The sequence below is a fragment of the Trematosphaeria pertusa genome, assembly GCF_010094035.1.
Source record: "Trematosphaeria pertusa strain CBS 122368 unplaced genomic scaffold BU26scaffold_3, whole genome shotgun sequence".
Classification (NCBI taxonomy): domain Eukaryota; kingdom Fungi; phylum Ascomycota; class Dothideomycetes; order Pleosporales; family Trematosphaeriaceae; genus Trematosphaeria; species Trematosphaeria pertusa.
Genome location: NW_022987214.1, coordinates 1017269 through 1032891, shown reverse-complemented (window position 1 = coordinate 1032891; position 15623 = coordinate 1017269). Strand labels below are relative to the sequence as shown.

The 15623-nt window shown below is 54.1% G+C and overlaps 10 protein-coding genes across 10 annotated transcripts; 7 read left to right on the top strand and 3 right to left on the bottom strand.

Moving 5' to 3' along the window:
- Positions 1–538: 538 nt before the first annotated feature.
- Positions 539–1361, top strand: BU26DRAFT_420413 (uncharacterized protein; the record flags this gene model as incomplete). Its single annotated transcript, XM_033823360.1, has 3 exons — positions 539–845; positions 891–1171; positions 1224–1361. 3 exons carry the CDS (start codon positions 539–541, stop codon positions 1359–1361), a joined length of 726 nt encoding a protein of 241 aa, XP_033688109.1.
- A 288-nt stretch (positions 1362–1649) lies between these two features.
- On the top strand, positions 1650–2886 carry BU26DRAFT_449610 (uncharacterized protein). Its single transcript, XM_033824716.1, has 2 exons — positions 1650–2082; positions 2155–2886. The coding sequence occupies exons 1-2, from the start codon at positions 1999–2001 to the stop codon at positions 2416–2418; spliced, it is 348 nt and encodes a 115-aa protein (XP_033688108.1). The 5' UTR covers positions 1650–1998; the 3' UTR covers positions 2419–2886.
- A 103-nt stretch (positions 2887–2989) lies between these two features.
- BU26DRAFT_449607 (proliferating cell nuclear antigen) lies at positions 2990–4387 on the top strand. Its single transcript, XM_033824715.1, has 5 exons — positions 2990–3165; positions 3219–3259; positions 3310–3739; positions 3792–4081; positions 4129–4387. Coding segments are annotated over exons 1-5 (780 nt in total). The 5' UTR covers positions 2990–3164; the 3' UTR covers positions 4147–4387.
- Positions 4366–6459, top strand: BU26DRAFT_515476 (Ribokinase-like protein). Its single transcript, XM_033828076.1, has 6 exons — positions 4366–4508; positions 4561–4571; positions 4623–4702; positions 4757–4969; positions 5167–5284; positions 5346–6459. Exons 1-6 carry the CDS (start codon positions 4455–4457, stop codon positions 6370–6372), a joined length of 1503 nt encoding a protein of 500 aa, XP_033688106.1. The 5' UTR covers positions 4366–4454; the 3' UTR covers positions 6373–6459.
- An 81-nt stretch (positions 6460–6540) lies between these two features.
- On the bottom strand, positions 6541–7387 carry BU26DRAFT_419595 (dUTP diphosphatase; the record flags this gene model as incomplete). The annotated part of the gene is made up of 3 exons (XM_033823311.1): positions 6541–6654; positions 6711–6883; positions 6967–7387. 3 exons carry the CDS (start codon positions 7385–7387, stop codon positions 6541–6543), a joined length of 708 nt encoding a protein of 235 aa, XP_033688105.1.
- A 426-nt stretch (positions 7388–7813) lies between these two features.
- BU26DRAFT_515472 (uncharacterized protein) lies at positions 7814–9139 on the bottom strand. The gene is made up of 3 exons (XM_033828075.1): positions 8897–9139; positions 8572–8843; positions 7814–8522 (listed from the first exon to the last, which is right to left on the bottom strand). The coding sequence occupies exons 1-3, from the start codon at positions 9016–9018 to the stop codon at positions 7867–7869; spliced, it is 1050 nt and encodes a 349-aa protein (XP_033688104.1). The 5' UTR covers positions 9019–9139; the 3' UTR covers positions 7814–7866.
- Positions 9140–9152: 13 nt separating this feature from the next.
- On the bottom strand, positions 9153–9631 carry BU26DRAFT_214918 (uncharacterized protein). The gene has a single exon (XM_033820696.1). It carries the CDS (start codon positions 9491–9493, stop codon positions 9233–9235), a length of 261 nt encoding a protein of 86 aa, XP_033688103.1. The 5' UTR covers positions 9494–9631; the 3' UTR covers positions 9153–9232.
- Positions 9632–11006, top strand: BU26DRAFT_214919 (uncharacterized protein). Its single transcript, XM_033820697.1, has 2 exons — positions 9632–10141; positions 10217–11006. The coding sequence occupies exons 1-2, from the start codon at positions 9770–9772 to the stop codon at positions 10820–10822; spliced, it is 978 nt and encodes a 325-aa protein (XP_033688102.1). The 5' UTR covers positions 9632–9769; the 3' UTR covers positions 10823–11006.
- An 800-nt stretch (positions 11007–11806) lies between these two features.
- On the top strand, positions 11807–13402 carry BU26DRAFT_528401 (P-loop containing nucleoside triphosphate hydrolase protein; the record flags this gene model as incomplete). The annotated part of the gene is made up of 3 exons (XM_033830846.1): positions 11807–12686; positions 12737–12936; positions 12986–13402. 3 exons carry the CDS (start codon positions 11807–11809, stop codon positions 13400–13402), a joined length of 1497 nt encoding a protein of 498 aa, XP_033688101.1.
- Positions 13403–13936: 534 nt separating this feature from the next.
- Positions 13937–15225, top strand: BU26DRAFT_601284 (uncharacterized protein; the record flags this gene model as incomplete). The annotated part of the gene is made up of 2 exons (XM_033835256.1): positions 13937–14626; positions 14753–15225. 2 exons carry the CDS (start codon positions 13937–13939, stop codon positions 15005–15007), a joined length of 945 nt encoding a protein of 314 aa, XP_033688100.1. The 3' UTR covers positions 15008–15225.
- Between the last annotated feature and the right edge of the window lie 398 nt (positions 15226–15623).

Sequence of the window (15623 nt, the reverse complement as noted above, 5' to 3'; positions counted from 1 at the left end):
CAAGACTGTCGCCACCGGACGGATGGTGCTAGATCTATGCGGCGAAGACGTAATCAGCACTCCTCTTGCAGTATCGAGGCCATAGCTCATCCCATCCAACCCGCTTCGTCCACAATGTGTGGCAACCATTATAGTTGAAGCGGTCAGCCCCGTCTTCTGATATGCCTTCCCTTGCGAGAGACCAGGCTTCACACACTGCAGCCACCCCAGGGTTCGCCCTACGGTCGGCCATCCATCCCCTGCAAACCTTCCAGAAGTCTTTGTATCTTCTTTAGCGGTCTGGAAAGCCGGGTAAGCTCTCGTATGCTATCAGATTCGGAATCAGAGACAGCCCTGTTCTTCATTCAGCCGCTCCTGGTTGCATCTGAAGTTTCTTCTCGGTCTCTAGGTCATATATATCAAGCCTGCTACCACGCCTCGTCAGCATTCTCTCATGCTTTGTATATATTCCTTTGATTTAGGTCACCCGTCTTCCTGTTTCTAAGCGTTGTTCGTAAGCAGTTTGAATACAGTCTCAATTCCGACTGTGCTAGTAACCATGGACGACAATACGGTTCGAAATTTCATGTCCACCGCCGAACTGATTTCAGCCACGCTCGATGTTGCCCCAGAGAGCTGGAGGGATCACCTGCAGGCCATCAGGAACATTACCTCCTCGCTAGAGCTATTGCACACGAATCCCGATGAACAAGAAAGACAATGGCAGCTGCCGCTTGTCGCCATGTTCCAGCGCGTAGCTTATGCAGATGCCGACAATGGCGGTGTTCCAGATATCGCAAACTGGTGCTTGAGGCAGACATTGACGCTCCTTCAAGTCTACCCAGAGGACGTGGATCTTCTTGCTCGTAAGTCACCCCTTTTGTTCTGTGGAGCACCGCTGACTCGGGCAGTTGTGGGACGCAATTGGCTCATGCGAGCCCAGAGGTCTCTTGCGAGGATTCATCAGGCGGAAGGAAACGGTTCGAGCAGCGGGGCAAGTCAAGGACCCCAGCTATCTTCAAGTGAAGAGCAACGACAGGCCACCAGCGCAACACTAGAAGCGGAAGACCGACTCCATCTGCCGGATTACGTGGAAGCAAGGGGTATCCTGCTGCCGGCAGTTGAGTACCTCAAATACGCAGTAGATGCGGCTCGGGCTCAAGGAAAGCTAACAGGATCTCTGCTCTCTACGGTATGTCTTCCAGTCATTGGGGTATCTTCCATCCACTAATGCCCCTGAATAGGCTGCAGAGGCATACATGAGCCTGGGAAACGTGTCTTCTACACGAATCAATGAACAGTACTTCCACGAAGCCCTCGTGTGCCTGCGGCGAGCGAACGAGATTCCGGAGTACCGCCTTTCACCCCACTTGCAACAGTAAGTCCACGAGCAACATACCGCCGGTGACGATGCTGACAAAGTTAGTTACCTTGAAGAATTCGGTCCGTTAGATGAGCTTCATTAAGGGTATATCTGGTCGGTGTTCGGTGACCTGAGTTTCAGCGACTATGGTGCATGTTCGATACCCGGCCAGGGCCTGGTGCCTTCGCTCGCCTCAACTGCGTAGCTAGCAATACATGACATTCGCTTTCTTCCAGATGCGCGCTGATAGTGAACCAAACCCGGCCGAGCTGCAAGCACCAGAAGAATGCTGCACGATCTTCTCGTCCGAGTTCCAAGATTGATGTTGGAATGTCCGTGCGCGCTCTCGGCCCTAAGATGCTCCGTCCGGACGGGCTCAACTCCAGCTTTCTGTCCACCTCATCCGATCAGCCCGTAACTTTGTCACATCAATCGGGGCAACCTTGCGACCTGCGCCACTCCGACACTTCCGAGCTCTCTTCTGCCACTGCGCACTGCCCGGCCCCCGAGACCGCGTTCATCCTCATACCGAACGGCCGTATCCTCAATACAGCTACTCGGCCAGCCTGCGTGTTGCGGCGTGTACAGCGTTAAGTCACAGTCACCTCTGACTGCTCAAGTCTCCTGAGTTTAGCGCATAGCTGGTCGCGGTCGCGATGGCATTTACGGCCACCATGAGCGAGGAGCGGGAGTTAGCCATCCACCCCATCGTGCAGACCAGCGTGCAGCATAACACCCAAGTACGTCTCGGAAAGTCACGGAGCAGCATCTGATGCTGAAGCCAAAATGGCTCGCTGACACTTGCCACGCAGGTCGTCTCGAACATTCGCAATCTGACCGCCTCTCTCTTCGGTGTCGCCGCAGGAACCCTGGGCTTGGAGTCGTATCCAGGCTTCATCTTCTACCTTGTCGGAACGCTTATCGTGTCGGGCCTGATATTCGCCTTCCGGACGGAGGGAAAGCCCAGCGAATACTTCCACCGACCGTTTGGAGACCTATGGGGAGGTGATGTCTTCAGCGGCTTGAGCAGCTTCGTGCTTACGTGGACCCTTTTCTACGGACTAGTCAGAGCATGAGGATAAGGAGATGGCTGAATGGATAGGGGTTAACATGAGTTCGATTGGAACAGGAAGAATGTGGCGATATGCGGGCGGTATATGTTACGGCTAGGCAGCCCTCCAGACGGCGTCTGCTATACAGACCAGTCCACCAGCTTGCTGTTGCCCTTCACCGCAAGTTTCCTTGGACTTTGGTCGGCCTCAAGCGAAATGCAGTTGGATGAATGGGGGAAGTGATCCCAGACACGTTTTCAAGGTGTCGCAGTCGTTGCCTGATACAGGAGGGCGTAGCGGGACATGCAGCGCAGAGAGGCTATAGGGGCGAGCTGTAAGAGTCCAGCTTTTGGAAGCTCTGCCTGACTACGGGTTGGTTGGTATTTCATAACAGTCTTGTTCTAGCCTCGATAGGCGGGAGCTCTGTCTGGCGTTGCCAGTATATCAAATTTAGATGTTCGTTTGACATGCCAACCAAAGAATGATTGCAACGGGTTACATCTATACTGGAACGAGGGCGCTCAGTGAATTCCTTCGACGGGTAGTTGATGGCTTGACGTCTCGTGCAGTAAGTATGGCTGGCCCGTGCCATCAATTAGGCGCGGGCTCGCTAGCGCGACGTGGTCGACGCGTTGGCCCACGAAGGTCGCGTCCCCTCGATTCTGCTGCCTCAGCTCCAACTGTCGACACAACTCTGCACTCTTCCTCTCGCCATTTCTGCACCGCCTCTTCTCTTCCGCTGTCTGCAATCGCTTCGATCCACATTCACCAGTAAGCCTCATTGTCTCCGCAATGCTGATAGGTCGCTGCTGACGATTTCGCAGTGCTTGAGGCACGCTTAGAACAGGCCAACCTTCTGAAGAAGGTACCAACGACCTCGCGCACTCTGCTTGAACTGGTCTGACAGCTCTCCAGGTGGTCGACGCCATCAAAGACCTCGTGCAGGACTGCAACTTTGACTGCAATGACTCCGGCATCGCGCTGCAGGCCATGGACAACTCGCACGTCGCCCTCGTGTCCATGATGCTGAAATCCGACGCCTTCTCCCCCTACCGCTGCGACCGCAACATTGCCCTCGGCATCAACCTCGGCTCTCTCACCAAGGTCCTCCGCGCTGCGCAGAGCGACGACACACTGACACTGAAGGCCGAGGATGCGCCAGACGTCGTCAACCTCGTCTTCGAGACGAGCGACTCTGACAGGGTTAGCGAGTACGACATCAAGCTCATGGACATTGACCAGGAGCATCTGGGTATCCCCGAGACTGATTACGCTGCGACCATCGCGATGCCCGCCGCCGAGTTCCAGCGCATCTGCAGGGACCTAAGCGCTCTTTCGGAATCAGGTATGCACATCCTGCTTATTTCCTTTTAGATCCTGCTGACATGCGCATACAGTCTCAATTGAGTGCACGAAGGAGGGCGTCAAGTTCTCCTGCCAGGGTGACATTGGATCTGGCTCTGTGCAGCTTAGGTCCCACAGTGCCGTAGATAAGCCCGAGGAAAGCATCGAAATCGACCTGACCGAGCCTGTATCCCTCACCTTCTCGCTAAAATACCTCGTCAACTTCTGCAAGGCAAGCGGCCTGTCCAGCCAGGTCAAGCTGTGCCTCTCCAGCGAAGTTCCCCTCCTCGTGGAGTATGGCCTCCAGAACAACAGCTACTTGAGATTCTACCTTGCGCCTAAGGTTAGTCGCAACGTCTTACTGCATTCGGCTCTTGCTAATAGTCACAGATTGGTGACGAGGAGTGAACGATTCATGACGTTCTGCGAAACGAGATGTGTTTTCAAAGATTCTGTGGGGGCGCGGCTGCGTAATGTCTTGATATGCATGAGAATGTCTATCGGGTTCATATGGCGGTATTAGATTGGCGATACTGCGTGTTAGTCCCAACCCCTCGGTGCTAAGAGGGCGCCGAGGGGTACCCCGCCGACGTCAGCGCGTCGTGCGAGCAGATAACGGAAAAAAATCAACAATAAACTCATACTTCGCCCACCTTGTCATACACCTCTGCCCTTCAGTTCCCTCTGCCTTAACATTTGCCATCTTGGTCGCGGCCATGGCGTCTGACACGCTGATACCCGAGACTCGCGTCCTCGCGATCGCCAGCCATGTAAGAGTCACACGCGCATTCATCGCGAGGCTTGCCAGCTAATACAGGACAGGTAGTTCACGGGTGGGTCTTTTCATGCCAAAACGAAGCGCGAATGGCTGAATTGTAACCGAGATATGTGGGAAACAAGATGGCGACCTTCGTCATGCAGTCGTTAGGCTGTGATGTCTCCGCGATCAATACGGTGCATTACAGTAAGCATCCGTCGTCCCGAGAAGATTTCTCGAAACGGATGTTAATGAGAGAAGGCAATCATACGGCGTACAAGCAGGTCAAAGGCACCAAGACGTCCGCCGATCAAATACTCGAGCTGTACGACGGCCTCCGACAATCGAATCTGAACGACTTCGACTTGTTATTGACGGGATACATGCCGAGCGCCGAGGACGTACAGGCTGTGGGCAAAATAGGGAGGGATATCAAGTTCAATGCTGGGACGAAGCCGGGGAGCTTCTTCTGGGGTGAGTGCAGTTGGTGCTAGGGCCGATACGGCATCATGAGTCGGCATCTCTTTGCTTGGCAGACACGGTGGACTACGCAAAGCGCACTTGGTCCTCTGTGCCGACAGTCATGAGAGAAGAGTGGAGGCTCGTGTTGGCGTAGGAACCTGTGTATTAGCGTAGAAGAATGCCTTTGGGCCCACGCTGACACTGAACAGTGCTCGACCCCGTGATGGGAGACAATGGAAAGCTCTACATTCCGGAAGATGAGGTACCCGAGTATAAAGCGCTTCTAAGAGAAGCAGACTTGATTCTACCGAATCAGACCGAGGCTGAGTTCGTCATATTACTTCTACTCCATCTGGGAAGTGTCGTATGCTGATAATGAGTCCCTCAGACTGCTCTCTGACATTACCATCACCGACCTGAACTCCCTAGCAGCTGCGATGCAAGTTCTCCATAAGACCTACCAAGTCCCCCACGTAATCATAACCTCCCTCCGCCTCACACGCGACAACCAGACTGTACCATCTCGAACACCATCGCGCGCAGCTTCAAACCCCGCATCAGCGACGGCATCCAGCCAGCAGACCCCCTCAGAGTCTCCTTTCCTCAACCCTGAAACCACAAATCCATCCTCGATACTAACATCAACCACACCGTCAGGCCAACGAACGCCCTCAGACTCTCCTCGGCTTAATGCAGAGACATCGCACCCGTCATCATGGGCTACGTCGCCTCCTTCGAAGCCTTCGCCGCCTCCTCAACCCCTTATTAATAAAGAGATTGAGAATATCACCATCATAGGCTCGACTGCAACTTCGGACCACAAGCCGCGCCTATTCAGGATAGACACACCGCTACTACCCCTGTTCTTCTCAGGGACCGGTGATATGTTTTCCGCTCTTACGATCCCGCGCCTTATTGAAGCAGTTCACGCCTCTTCCACGCCGCACCTGGCTTCGAAACCAAGCTGGAGATCGCCGGATGATGTTCCCGCGGACGAAATTCCCCTGGCGAAAGCGTGTCAGAAAGTACTAGCCAGCATGCAGAGTATATTAGCTCAAACAACGGAGACATGTCAGGAGAAGATGAAAGCGTATGATGCGCGTGTGGCGAAAGAGGGGCGTGGAGAGGGAAAGGAGGCGCTCGAGGAGAGCGCCATGAGGAGGCATATCGCTCTGATGAACGCGAGTGAGGTCATAGTTCCGAGATTCGTAAAGGATATTGTAGATCCGCCGGACTTGGAGAGGTTTAGGCCAAGGCTAGTGGAGGAGGGGAGGAATGTACCGGAAGAAGTGGGTAGCAAGGAGCCGGACCAGCTGAAGGTACTGCATCTGGGTGTTGGGAAGACGGCGGAGGGTGCGGTACAGGTCTTGGAGGGTGAAGCACAGAAAGAGCGAGAGGAAGAGGAAGCAGCATGAGATACCACTGTTTAGTTTGATAGCGAGCATACCCAGAGCTAGCAGCTTTGGCCGCATCTACAGCTCTTGCATTACGGCATCAGGACAAATCCCCCATACTCCTTTTATTCCATTCCAAGACCCGTATATAGTGTGGTCAATACGCCGTGAGAGAAGGGGTGAAGCCGCCTAAACGCCATTGACCGTTGCGGTAATGCCAAAGCCTCCGGTGCTGCCAAAGCCACCTGCACCGCGCACGCTCTCCTCGAGTTTCTCAACTACTACCACTTCTGGCATAGCGATCTGTATCCATATTAGTATATTGCCTTCCATCAGCCAATGTGGTGTGCATAGCATACCTTCTCGACAATGAGCTGCGCAATCCGGTCCCCAACCTTGACCTGGAAGTCCTCATCCGAAAGATTCGCCAGTATAACGCCGACCTGACCGCGATAATCAGCGTCAATAACGCCCGCCATGGTGTCGATTCCATGTTTGGCTGCGAGACCAGAGCGAGGGGCTACACGCCCATCTATTCATCCCCCTGCATTAGCAATTGCTTTCCAATTGACCCTCCACGCCGCAAACATAAAGCCAGGATGGAGGCACACTCACATGTTCCCGCCGGCACCGCAATGGAAATATCTGTATCGACCCTCGTCCTCCCCCTCGCGGGAATCACCACCTCCCGCGCACTATACAAATCATGCCCCGCCGCATACGCACTCCCCTTCGTCGGCGCCGTCGCCTTCTCGCTCAGCAACTGCACCTGCAGCGCCTGCTCCGCTCCCGCGGCCGCTGCTACGCTAGGTGCGATGGGCGCAGGGGGCTGCAAAGACCCAATTGGGTGCGTGGGATTGTGCTCGAGGGACATGGCGAAGGGCGTGGGTGTTGCGCTGCCGGAGTCGGTGGGTGGGGCGCGTGCGAGAGGGGTGGGGTTAGAGAGGGTTTTTGTGCGTTTGGGGAGCGGAGAGGCAGGGAGGGATGGAGGCTCGTGAGTCGGCGCTGGGGTGGAGGTTGTTTCGTCGGCGGACATTCTTGTGAGGAGAGGAATTGGAGGGGAGTGGAGAGGAAGGCGGTGTGGTTGGGGTGGATCATCCATCGCGGACGCGTTTCGGCGGGGGAGACGCGTTTGATTGGCTGACGCGTGGGTGGACTAGTGTCCGTGTTTGAGTCCGTTTCGTCTCTCGACCTCCTCTTCCAAAAGCCGCAGACTCTAGCGCACATTCAACCCTTCGATACAGTTGCAACGATTGTGGGTATTCCCTCCGTCTGTAGGCGCGGGCTAATCGAGATGTGCTAAGTAGCGTACATATATCCCGTAGACGATGTCATCCCCCAATCTTCATGGCCCGGCTCCGATACATCTCAAACCCTGGAAGAGTGCACTTGGTATCTCTAACCACACTCCTTAACGCCGACGCTTACGGAAAACGAGAAATCGATGACAAGAAGCAGACCGGTTGAACGCCGTACCCATGCATGCTTCGTGCGATGAACCGCCCTCTTTTGTCTTCATCGGTTAACCGTATTCTGCACCTGGGTATCTATTATCTTCTCCTTCTCATCCATGGCATGCTTATGCATTCTCTCCATCAGGAACTGCAATGTCCTATCTCCGAAATGGCTCCTCACCGTGGGTGTCCTCCACCACATATGCTGGATAAAAACGCCTCTGCAATTCTCCAGATCCCACTCCCCATTCGCCTCATCGCACGGCAGCTCTTTGAGATACTGATCGTAGTCGTACCTTACGTACGTACCGAACGCGCTCTGTTCGTGGAACCGGACCTTGTTCCACTCAGAGCAGCCTTTGTATCGCGTCTCACGAGGGCACTCATCCCACGCCTTGAGTATCTCGTGCGTTTTCGCATTGTTCTGCGCGATGATGAACCCGGTGTTGGAGTACCGTCGGCCGTAAGTGTCGTTGTTTACGGCGCCCGGTGGGTCCAAGGCCATGGCGAGCGAGGTGGTCACATTGATAGACCAGTAATTCAGGAGCCATTCAATGGGGATGTGCATTTGGTTAAAGAGGGCGTCCGCGTCGAGGAAGACGACGAATTTGTAGGATTTGAGCACGTTCGCTAGGCCGGAGACTTTGACCCAGGTAGGATGGCGCTCCGATTCGGTGGCAGTTTGAAGAAATTTGTAATCGTAGCCATGCATTTGCGCTACACGGGGTGAGTGTTGAATGGGGGGTTGCTGGACGAGTCCACTTACCGTACATATAGTGGTTAATTATGCCTCCCGAGTATGGATCGAGCTTCGACCAGTCAAAATTTGCGCCATGGAATATTTGGTTTTCAGCATTAAACGGCCGAGTGTCCACGTCGAGGATGCACACATCCTTGCCTAATGGCGAGGTGTAGCCCAAGTCGGAGGGCAGTTCGTATGTCTTGCCGCCGTGCGAGAATGACGGTGTTGTTATCGAAGCCTTGTTTGGATTATAAATGAACTGAAGAATTTGCTGTAGGGATACGTCGCTGCCGAATCTATAGCACTGCTTAGACAGATCCAAGACGTAACGTTGGTAAGAGCAACGAACGGTTTTCTTGATTGTTCAGCGACCGGCACAGCGTATGGTGGTTCGTAGTTGAAGTAAAGAAGGCTCAGAATGAAGAAGAGGACGACGACAGCAGGGACAAAAGATCTCACCGATGGAGTCATGGCGGAAAATAACGTAGAAGGAAAACCTGCGATAAGAGCGAAGCGAAGAGATGGAGGCAGAGCAGGACCTGCTGGGGAGGCGGAACCCCACCGTTATAAGGCACAGCATCTTACAGTCAACCCCCCCCCCCCCTGCTCGGCATTCTAGCGCGGTGTAGCGAGTCTTGTAAAAGACCAAAAGGTGGAGCGTGCCAGCCCCGAAAGCCAGATTGCGCTAGAATGCCGAGCAGGGGGGGTGACTGTACGGATGAATGAGAACGGGACAGTGCAGACAGGGGTCTGATCCCAAAGATGCCACGGCGCCGGCTGTGAGCAGGAATAGAGTATGACAGGAAAGTCCTCTTCGCTTAATTAGCGCGCAAATCAGGTTCGCGCTAGTCAATATGGCTGACCCCCGGCCGATCGGGTACACGCATCCCAACGTCTCTCGGTGGTAGGTAGGCCAGCGTTCTTTGGACCACATCGAGACGGTCATCAGGCATCAGCACCTATCCTCTTCTGTTGCTTCAACGTCAAACGTGAGGCGAGAATCGTCACTGCATATGCCGTCAAACAGTGGCACAGCTAAGCCGCTGGGCCGCCTCGCTGCAGGCATGCTGTTGTACTTGCCTCTGTTACGGGAATCGTTGGCGCCAGCAATCCCGTGGCTGAAGCATGATTCATCGCAAGGGGCGAAGCACTTTAATAACTCGTGCAGTGCTGCTACTCACGTTAGCTCCCAGTCTCGCATATCGAACATCCATTCATCAAGATGACCTCTCAGCAGCCCTTCTTTCGACTTGCCTCCGTTCTATTGTCACTGTCTCTACTCGTCTGTTACATCCCTCCTTGTCACGCAACCTGTTACGGCCTCGATGGAAACATTATGGATCCGGAGTTCCTACCTTGCAGCTACATTGACGGAGCTATATTGGTCTGTTGCGCGTCGAATCGTACTAACCACTTCGCTGGTTCGACTTTTGGAGGGCCCACCGCAGACAAATGCTTACCGAACGGACTGTGTCAGAACGTTGCTATAGCCCCCCCTTCGGAGACTATCGTGCGGTACTGGCGTAACGGTTGTACAACCACACCCGTGGACCCCGAACACTGCCTGGACGTGTGTATCCAACCTGATGAAGTGGTAAGGACAATATGTCTCTTTGATTCACTCACAGAAAGGCCCATCTTGTTGTGCAGCTTCGTTGACAGTGTGCAGATAGGCGGAGGGTTTGCTATCATGACACCCTGCGACGGGAACTCGAATTCTACGATGTGGTGTTGCGGAAACGATACCACTTGCTGTGGGACTTCCGCGGAAGTCTCGCTGGCGGCTACTCTTGGTGTCGCTCTACCGTCATCTACCTCAGCTTCGACTGCCTTACCGACCTCGGATGGGAGTTCTACTAGTCCTTCGGCAACTTTAGCACCTGTCGGCAGTCCTAGTCCCACGGGCTCCGTCAGTCGCCAGTCAATGCTCAATGCAGGCGCCTTAGCAGGAATAGTCATATCTACAATTATCACCGTCGTGGCCGTACTCGTGCTCTTCTTACTCTGGCGCCGATGGAATAAACGAAAAGCGAGTCTTGACGAAGCAGCAAGCGGAGCAGCGGCAGGGTCGACTCTTGACGCCTCAGCGGATCGCCGCACATGGCCCTCGCATCAGAGCAATGTGACGCCTGGCGATGGTCCTATTTCACCAACCCCAAAGAGAGCACCACACACGCATCCGCAACAGTCAGAAGGGGACGGGAATCGCCAGTGGAGAAAGATGGTCCAGATAACATGGTGTGCGAGATGGCGTCGTAAAGATCTCGGTGTCTAGGAAGGAAACATTGGAAGGCAGAACGTCGGGGATTCGCATCGCCGCCCCTAGGAGGCCCCGAAGCCGCATCCCTAAAGAGTGTTCTTCTGGGGCCTGTTCATCCTAGGTTTTAGACAGATTTAGATTTCAGTGAACGCTATACCATAACAGGGATAGCGTAATACTAGCGTGCCGTAGCTGCTGGTTCCCCGCCTCATCCATATCCATCGCCCACTAGCGGGAAATATCTCACTTTATCTCGCAACACTTCATTTTTTTTCAATCTCGTCCGCCGTCCACGCCTCCCTCGTTATCCATGCAATAGACGGTAGACGATTGCCGCCATGGACAGGGAACGACAAGAGTAGGAATGACGCAAACGGCCCCGTACCCATGGCCAACATAATAGAAACCGATCAAGCATTTGTTGGCAACTCCTCTGAGGAAAACAAGTAGAGCATCGCAACTTCCCGTCTGGTGGACCGCTTTCAATCTCAGATTCGGGTGAGCAAACGAATGCGAACCACAATCCTTTCGTGCACAGTCTGTTCGAAGCCGCTTCTGAGTTACTTGCCCGCGAACCCTCTTGCAGGAATTTGACGGCAACAGTATCGTGTTGGGATCGGACCGCGGTCGATCAAGTTCGGCATGCCATACAAACCTCAAGTAAGGCCTAGTTTCTACTTCTTGTTTCTCTGTGATTGCATCTTGCGCTTGCGCGTCCGTGTCCTCCAGTTTGCTCTATTTGCGTATCTTCTAGAATTTCATTCCAGGACATAAATCTCCATACTTCCCCCACCAGCTCTTCTTTCGCCATTCTTGTCCCGAATGCAGCACTTGAATGCAAGTATGCGGGCACACAACGCCATACACGACGAGAACTTCAAGCTTCACCGTCTTACGGTACCCCACCCGAGCGCGAACGCCGATGACTACCTGAAGAGTATCGCTCATCAGCAAACCAGCATCAAGACTCTATGCCTAGCTGTACAGAACCAGTGCAGCATGTCTACTCTCAAATGGTATCTGGAGCAGCGCAAGGGCAATGATGAGGATTTCGAGAAGAACATGAAGAAGCACGCCTGCCCTGTGCTTTACTACGCCGTTGAACGAAACTCAGCCGAGGCCGTTGGGATACTCTTGGAACACGGAGCCGATCCGGAGGACTATCACTTATGCTTCCCGATCCCACTGCTTGCATTTGCCATCATTCAGGGTAGAAGGGCGATAGTGAACACAACCGGTGTGGTCAAGCAGCTGCTAGCCTACAACGCTAGTCCGAAGGTTATCCCCCAGGATATGTGGATTCGCTACTTGGATGCGCCCAAGGGGAAGGGTCCCATCTACCGGAGTGGACCAACTTCTTGGTGCGACGAGAACGCCCGAGCAGAGCTTGCGCCCGCTTTGCATTTGACCCACCGATACTCGTTGTATCGGGCGAGCATGCTGAAGAAACCCAAAGCCAGGGAGATCCAGGTCGCTGCGGCGAACAAGATGCTCAACATGTTGAAGATCCCATACTTCTTGATCGGACAATTGCCTCCTGCGGAGTTGGTCATGACGCGACTGTTCAGCCACATCGCGGATCGGAATGAAAACCCCTTGGTTATGGCTTTCGCCGGTGCCTCGGGTCATGGGAAGACTGAGCTGGCTATCCAAATGGGAAACTTGTTGTCTGTGAAGCATATTGTGATCGACTGCGCACAGCTGCGCGACAGAATGGATCTCTTAGGCGCCTCCCATGGGTATTTCCGAAACGACGAAGGCTCGGAGCTAAATAACTTCATTGCGGAAAACAATGGGAAGCGGGCTGTTGTTTTCCTGGATGAATTCGACAAAACGGAGCAGGTGGTTCGTGATTCGCTCCTAGAAGCCACAGACAAAGGTATCCCCCCTTGCTCAGAGTCCTGGAGTGCGATGCTGACGTTGGGATAGGTGTGTATAACGATCGACGAACCAACCGCAATATCGATTGTTCGAAGTTCATCTGGATATTAGCAACGAACTACGGCGACGTGATTATCCAAAAATTCTACGAAAACGAAGTGTGTCGACTGAGCGACAAGGAGCGAGAGGCCATTAACTTGGAGCGCCTGCAAGATAAACTGAAGGATGCGTTCATGCAAAAGTTTGGGGTGAGTCGTTGCAACATGAGGTACCGCCTTCACTAACGTCTTCATACAGGCACCCTTTACAGGCCGGACTCGCCTTATAGTCCCGTTCCTGCCATTCTCACATTCGGAAACCGCCGTTGTCCTGCACAAATTCATTCTCGAAAAGGAGGATCACGTCCGGCAGCCTATAGACCTTCGCGATGATGTTAAACGATACATCGGCCACGTACATCTTGACTTGCTCGAAGATGGGAAATTCTGTGCAAAGATGGCCAATAAGCACTACAATGAAGAGCTGGGAGCCAGAAGCTTGCTGGAAGCGCTGGACACGATCCAGGACAAGTTGGTAAAGGAGTACCATGACACTGACGAGCTAGTGTCAGAGGAAACGAACAAGGGCCCATTGCAAAGATACATAGTGCGACTCGTTCCAGACACTAACGGGGGATATGATGTGGGCGTGTATAAGGATCAGGAGGCCGATTGAGATGATGAGTGAGTAGGAGATAGAACGGTGACTGAGCCCCACAAGAGCATTTGCAATGGTATAGTTATGTCGAATGAGATGAGCTAGGGTATGGACGTCGCGGGACGCATACAAGAATGTCTTGCTTGGTCATTGTAAACTCTGCTAAAGGCCTTCAGCAGTGCAGGTGACAAGTGAATGCTACGGTGTTAACTCAACGCTATTTCCTACACATTCTTCCCGGCCAAGGCCTCACTAACGCCGATGAGTCTCGAGTTTCGTCTTGGAGCAGTGGAGGATCTCTTGTCACTGCCTTCATACATTAATGGGACTGACTGGCTGCAGGCGCTATCGCTATGCCGACCTTGCCACCTCGTTCACTTGCGCCTTCCTTGGGCAGCCTCGCCGCCTAAACGTATAAACACGCTATCCTCCGCATATTAACTCTCCACTTGCTCGCCTTCCGTCTCTCTCCCCACCTTTCTCTGGCCTCACTCGGAGACAAAACCTCACACTTTCCGCACGCGTAAAGCAAGCCGACTCTCTCCAGTCACCATGCTACTCAAGCGCCTTCTGTTGGCGGCTGCGGCCCTCATGATGACGGCGGTCAGCGCCAGCGTTGTCGCCCCGCCGGTGTCCGGGTCTCTGGACGTGCCATCCCCCGAGCCACAGCTCACCGATGAGCAGTCCGTCGCCGACGACTCCTCTCTACCCGGGGATGCAGGCGACTGCAACTTCGGTCCTTGCAACGCTACGCCGGGAGAGCGGTCGACCGCCGCCGAGCCAACATTCACTGATGAGGCACCTTCCACCGAAGATTCCTCTGGATCCGAGGCTATCCCGCCTCCTCCTCCGCCATGCCTCGCCTGCACATACCTGTACAACGCCTGCATGAACCGCTGCGGTCGCCGCAGTGGCTGCTACGAATGGTGCCATTGCCAGACAGGAAAGGTCTCACGCTGCGGAGGGTGCGGATACCCCGATTGTGACGATACTCTGTCTGAAGCCCTCCAAGGCATCGAGCAGCGATCACCGTCTGACGCCGACAATGCCGCATCTGAGGCTATCCCACCACCCCCTCCGCGATGCCTCGTCTGTGTACATCAGTACAACAGCTGCATGAACCGTTGCGGTCGCGGCCCTGGCTGCGACTCCTGGTGCCGATGCGATATCGGCAAGAGCAGTGCGCGCTGCAGGGGGGCTTGCGGGTACCCTGTCTGTGACGCCCCTCAGCCTATTGCACAGGTAAGCAACCCTTAACTGTTTCTGCATACTTCCTCCGGATGGGCTTCAAACGGTCGACGTGCAGCTCATCCGTCTAACCACGCCGAATCTGTGGCTACATTCTAGGACATAGCTGACTTCAAGCAGATCGAGACCAGCCCAGTTTCGACACTTCAGGTGGTTCCGCGCGCGGACGATCCGGACAAGGTCTGCATCGCAAAATACAACGAGTACATTGAGTGTTACCGTCAACGCTGTCAGAACGCCGACTGCAAGGCTGAATGTATGAAGCCCTTCTGCGCCAGCCTTCCATCAGACGACACGCGCAGCTGCAACAGCGCTCGTGAGATCTGCCGCAACGCCACTCCTACGTCAACGCCTCCTGCTGCTATGCGGGTATAACAACTACGACAGTACAAGTGGGCTTCACTTTGACGGCCGGATCTGGTAATGCAAGCTAGGGTGGTCGTGGTTCTCTAAGCGGAATGCGCACCTGATTGATGGCAAGAGTGGTGGTATCCAGAGGACTTTCGGGGGCAATCTCTACCAAGACTTCCATGGGCAGTTTTACAGCCCTTGCAATATGATGCAACACGGATAGAAACGCTCGAATAGCTAGCAGAAATCTAAATTCAGGACTCAAAAGCAATATCCGCCCTCTGACCTCGGATCCGGCCTTCTTCCCTAATGACACAAGGTCCGACTACTAGAAGGAAACGTGCTTGCTCGCTCAGCGCTAATAGGGTTCTGGGTACCTTCAAGCATACCTCCCACCTCAGCCCTTATAGATGGTTCGGATGTTGCTTCATTGGTGTCCGAAAATAGATGGTAAGGCTGAGCACTAGCACTTGTCAGTAGCGGCGTTTCGGACCCCAAACACTATCAGCCTTCCTCTCTCCTCTACTACCAACAACCCAAGCCACAACCTCGCCGCATTGCTTGACTGCGTTGTTACGCGCCTCCGTCCCTCCGCCTAGCTGATACCAGTCAACTCCATTGCCCAACCGCCGCTCAGTCC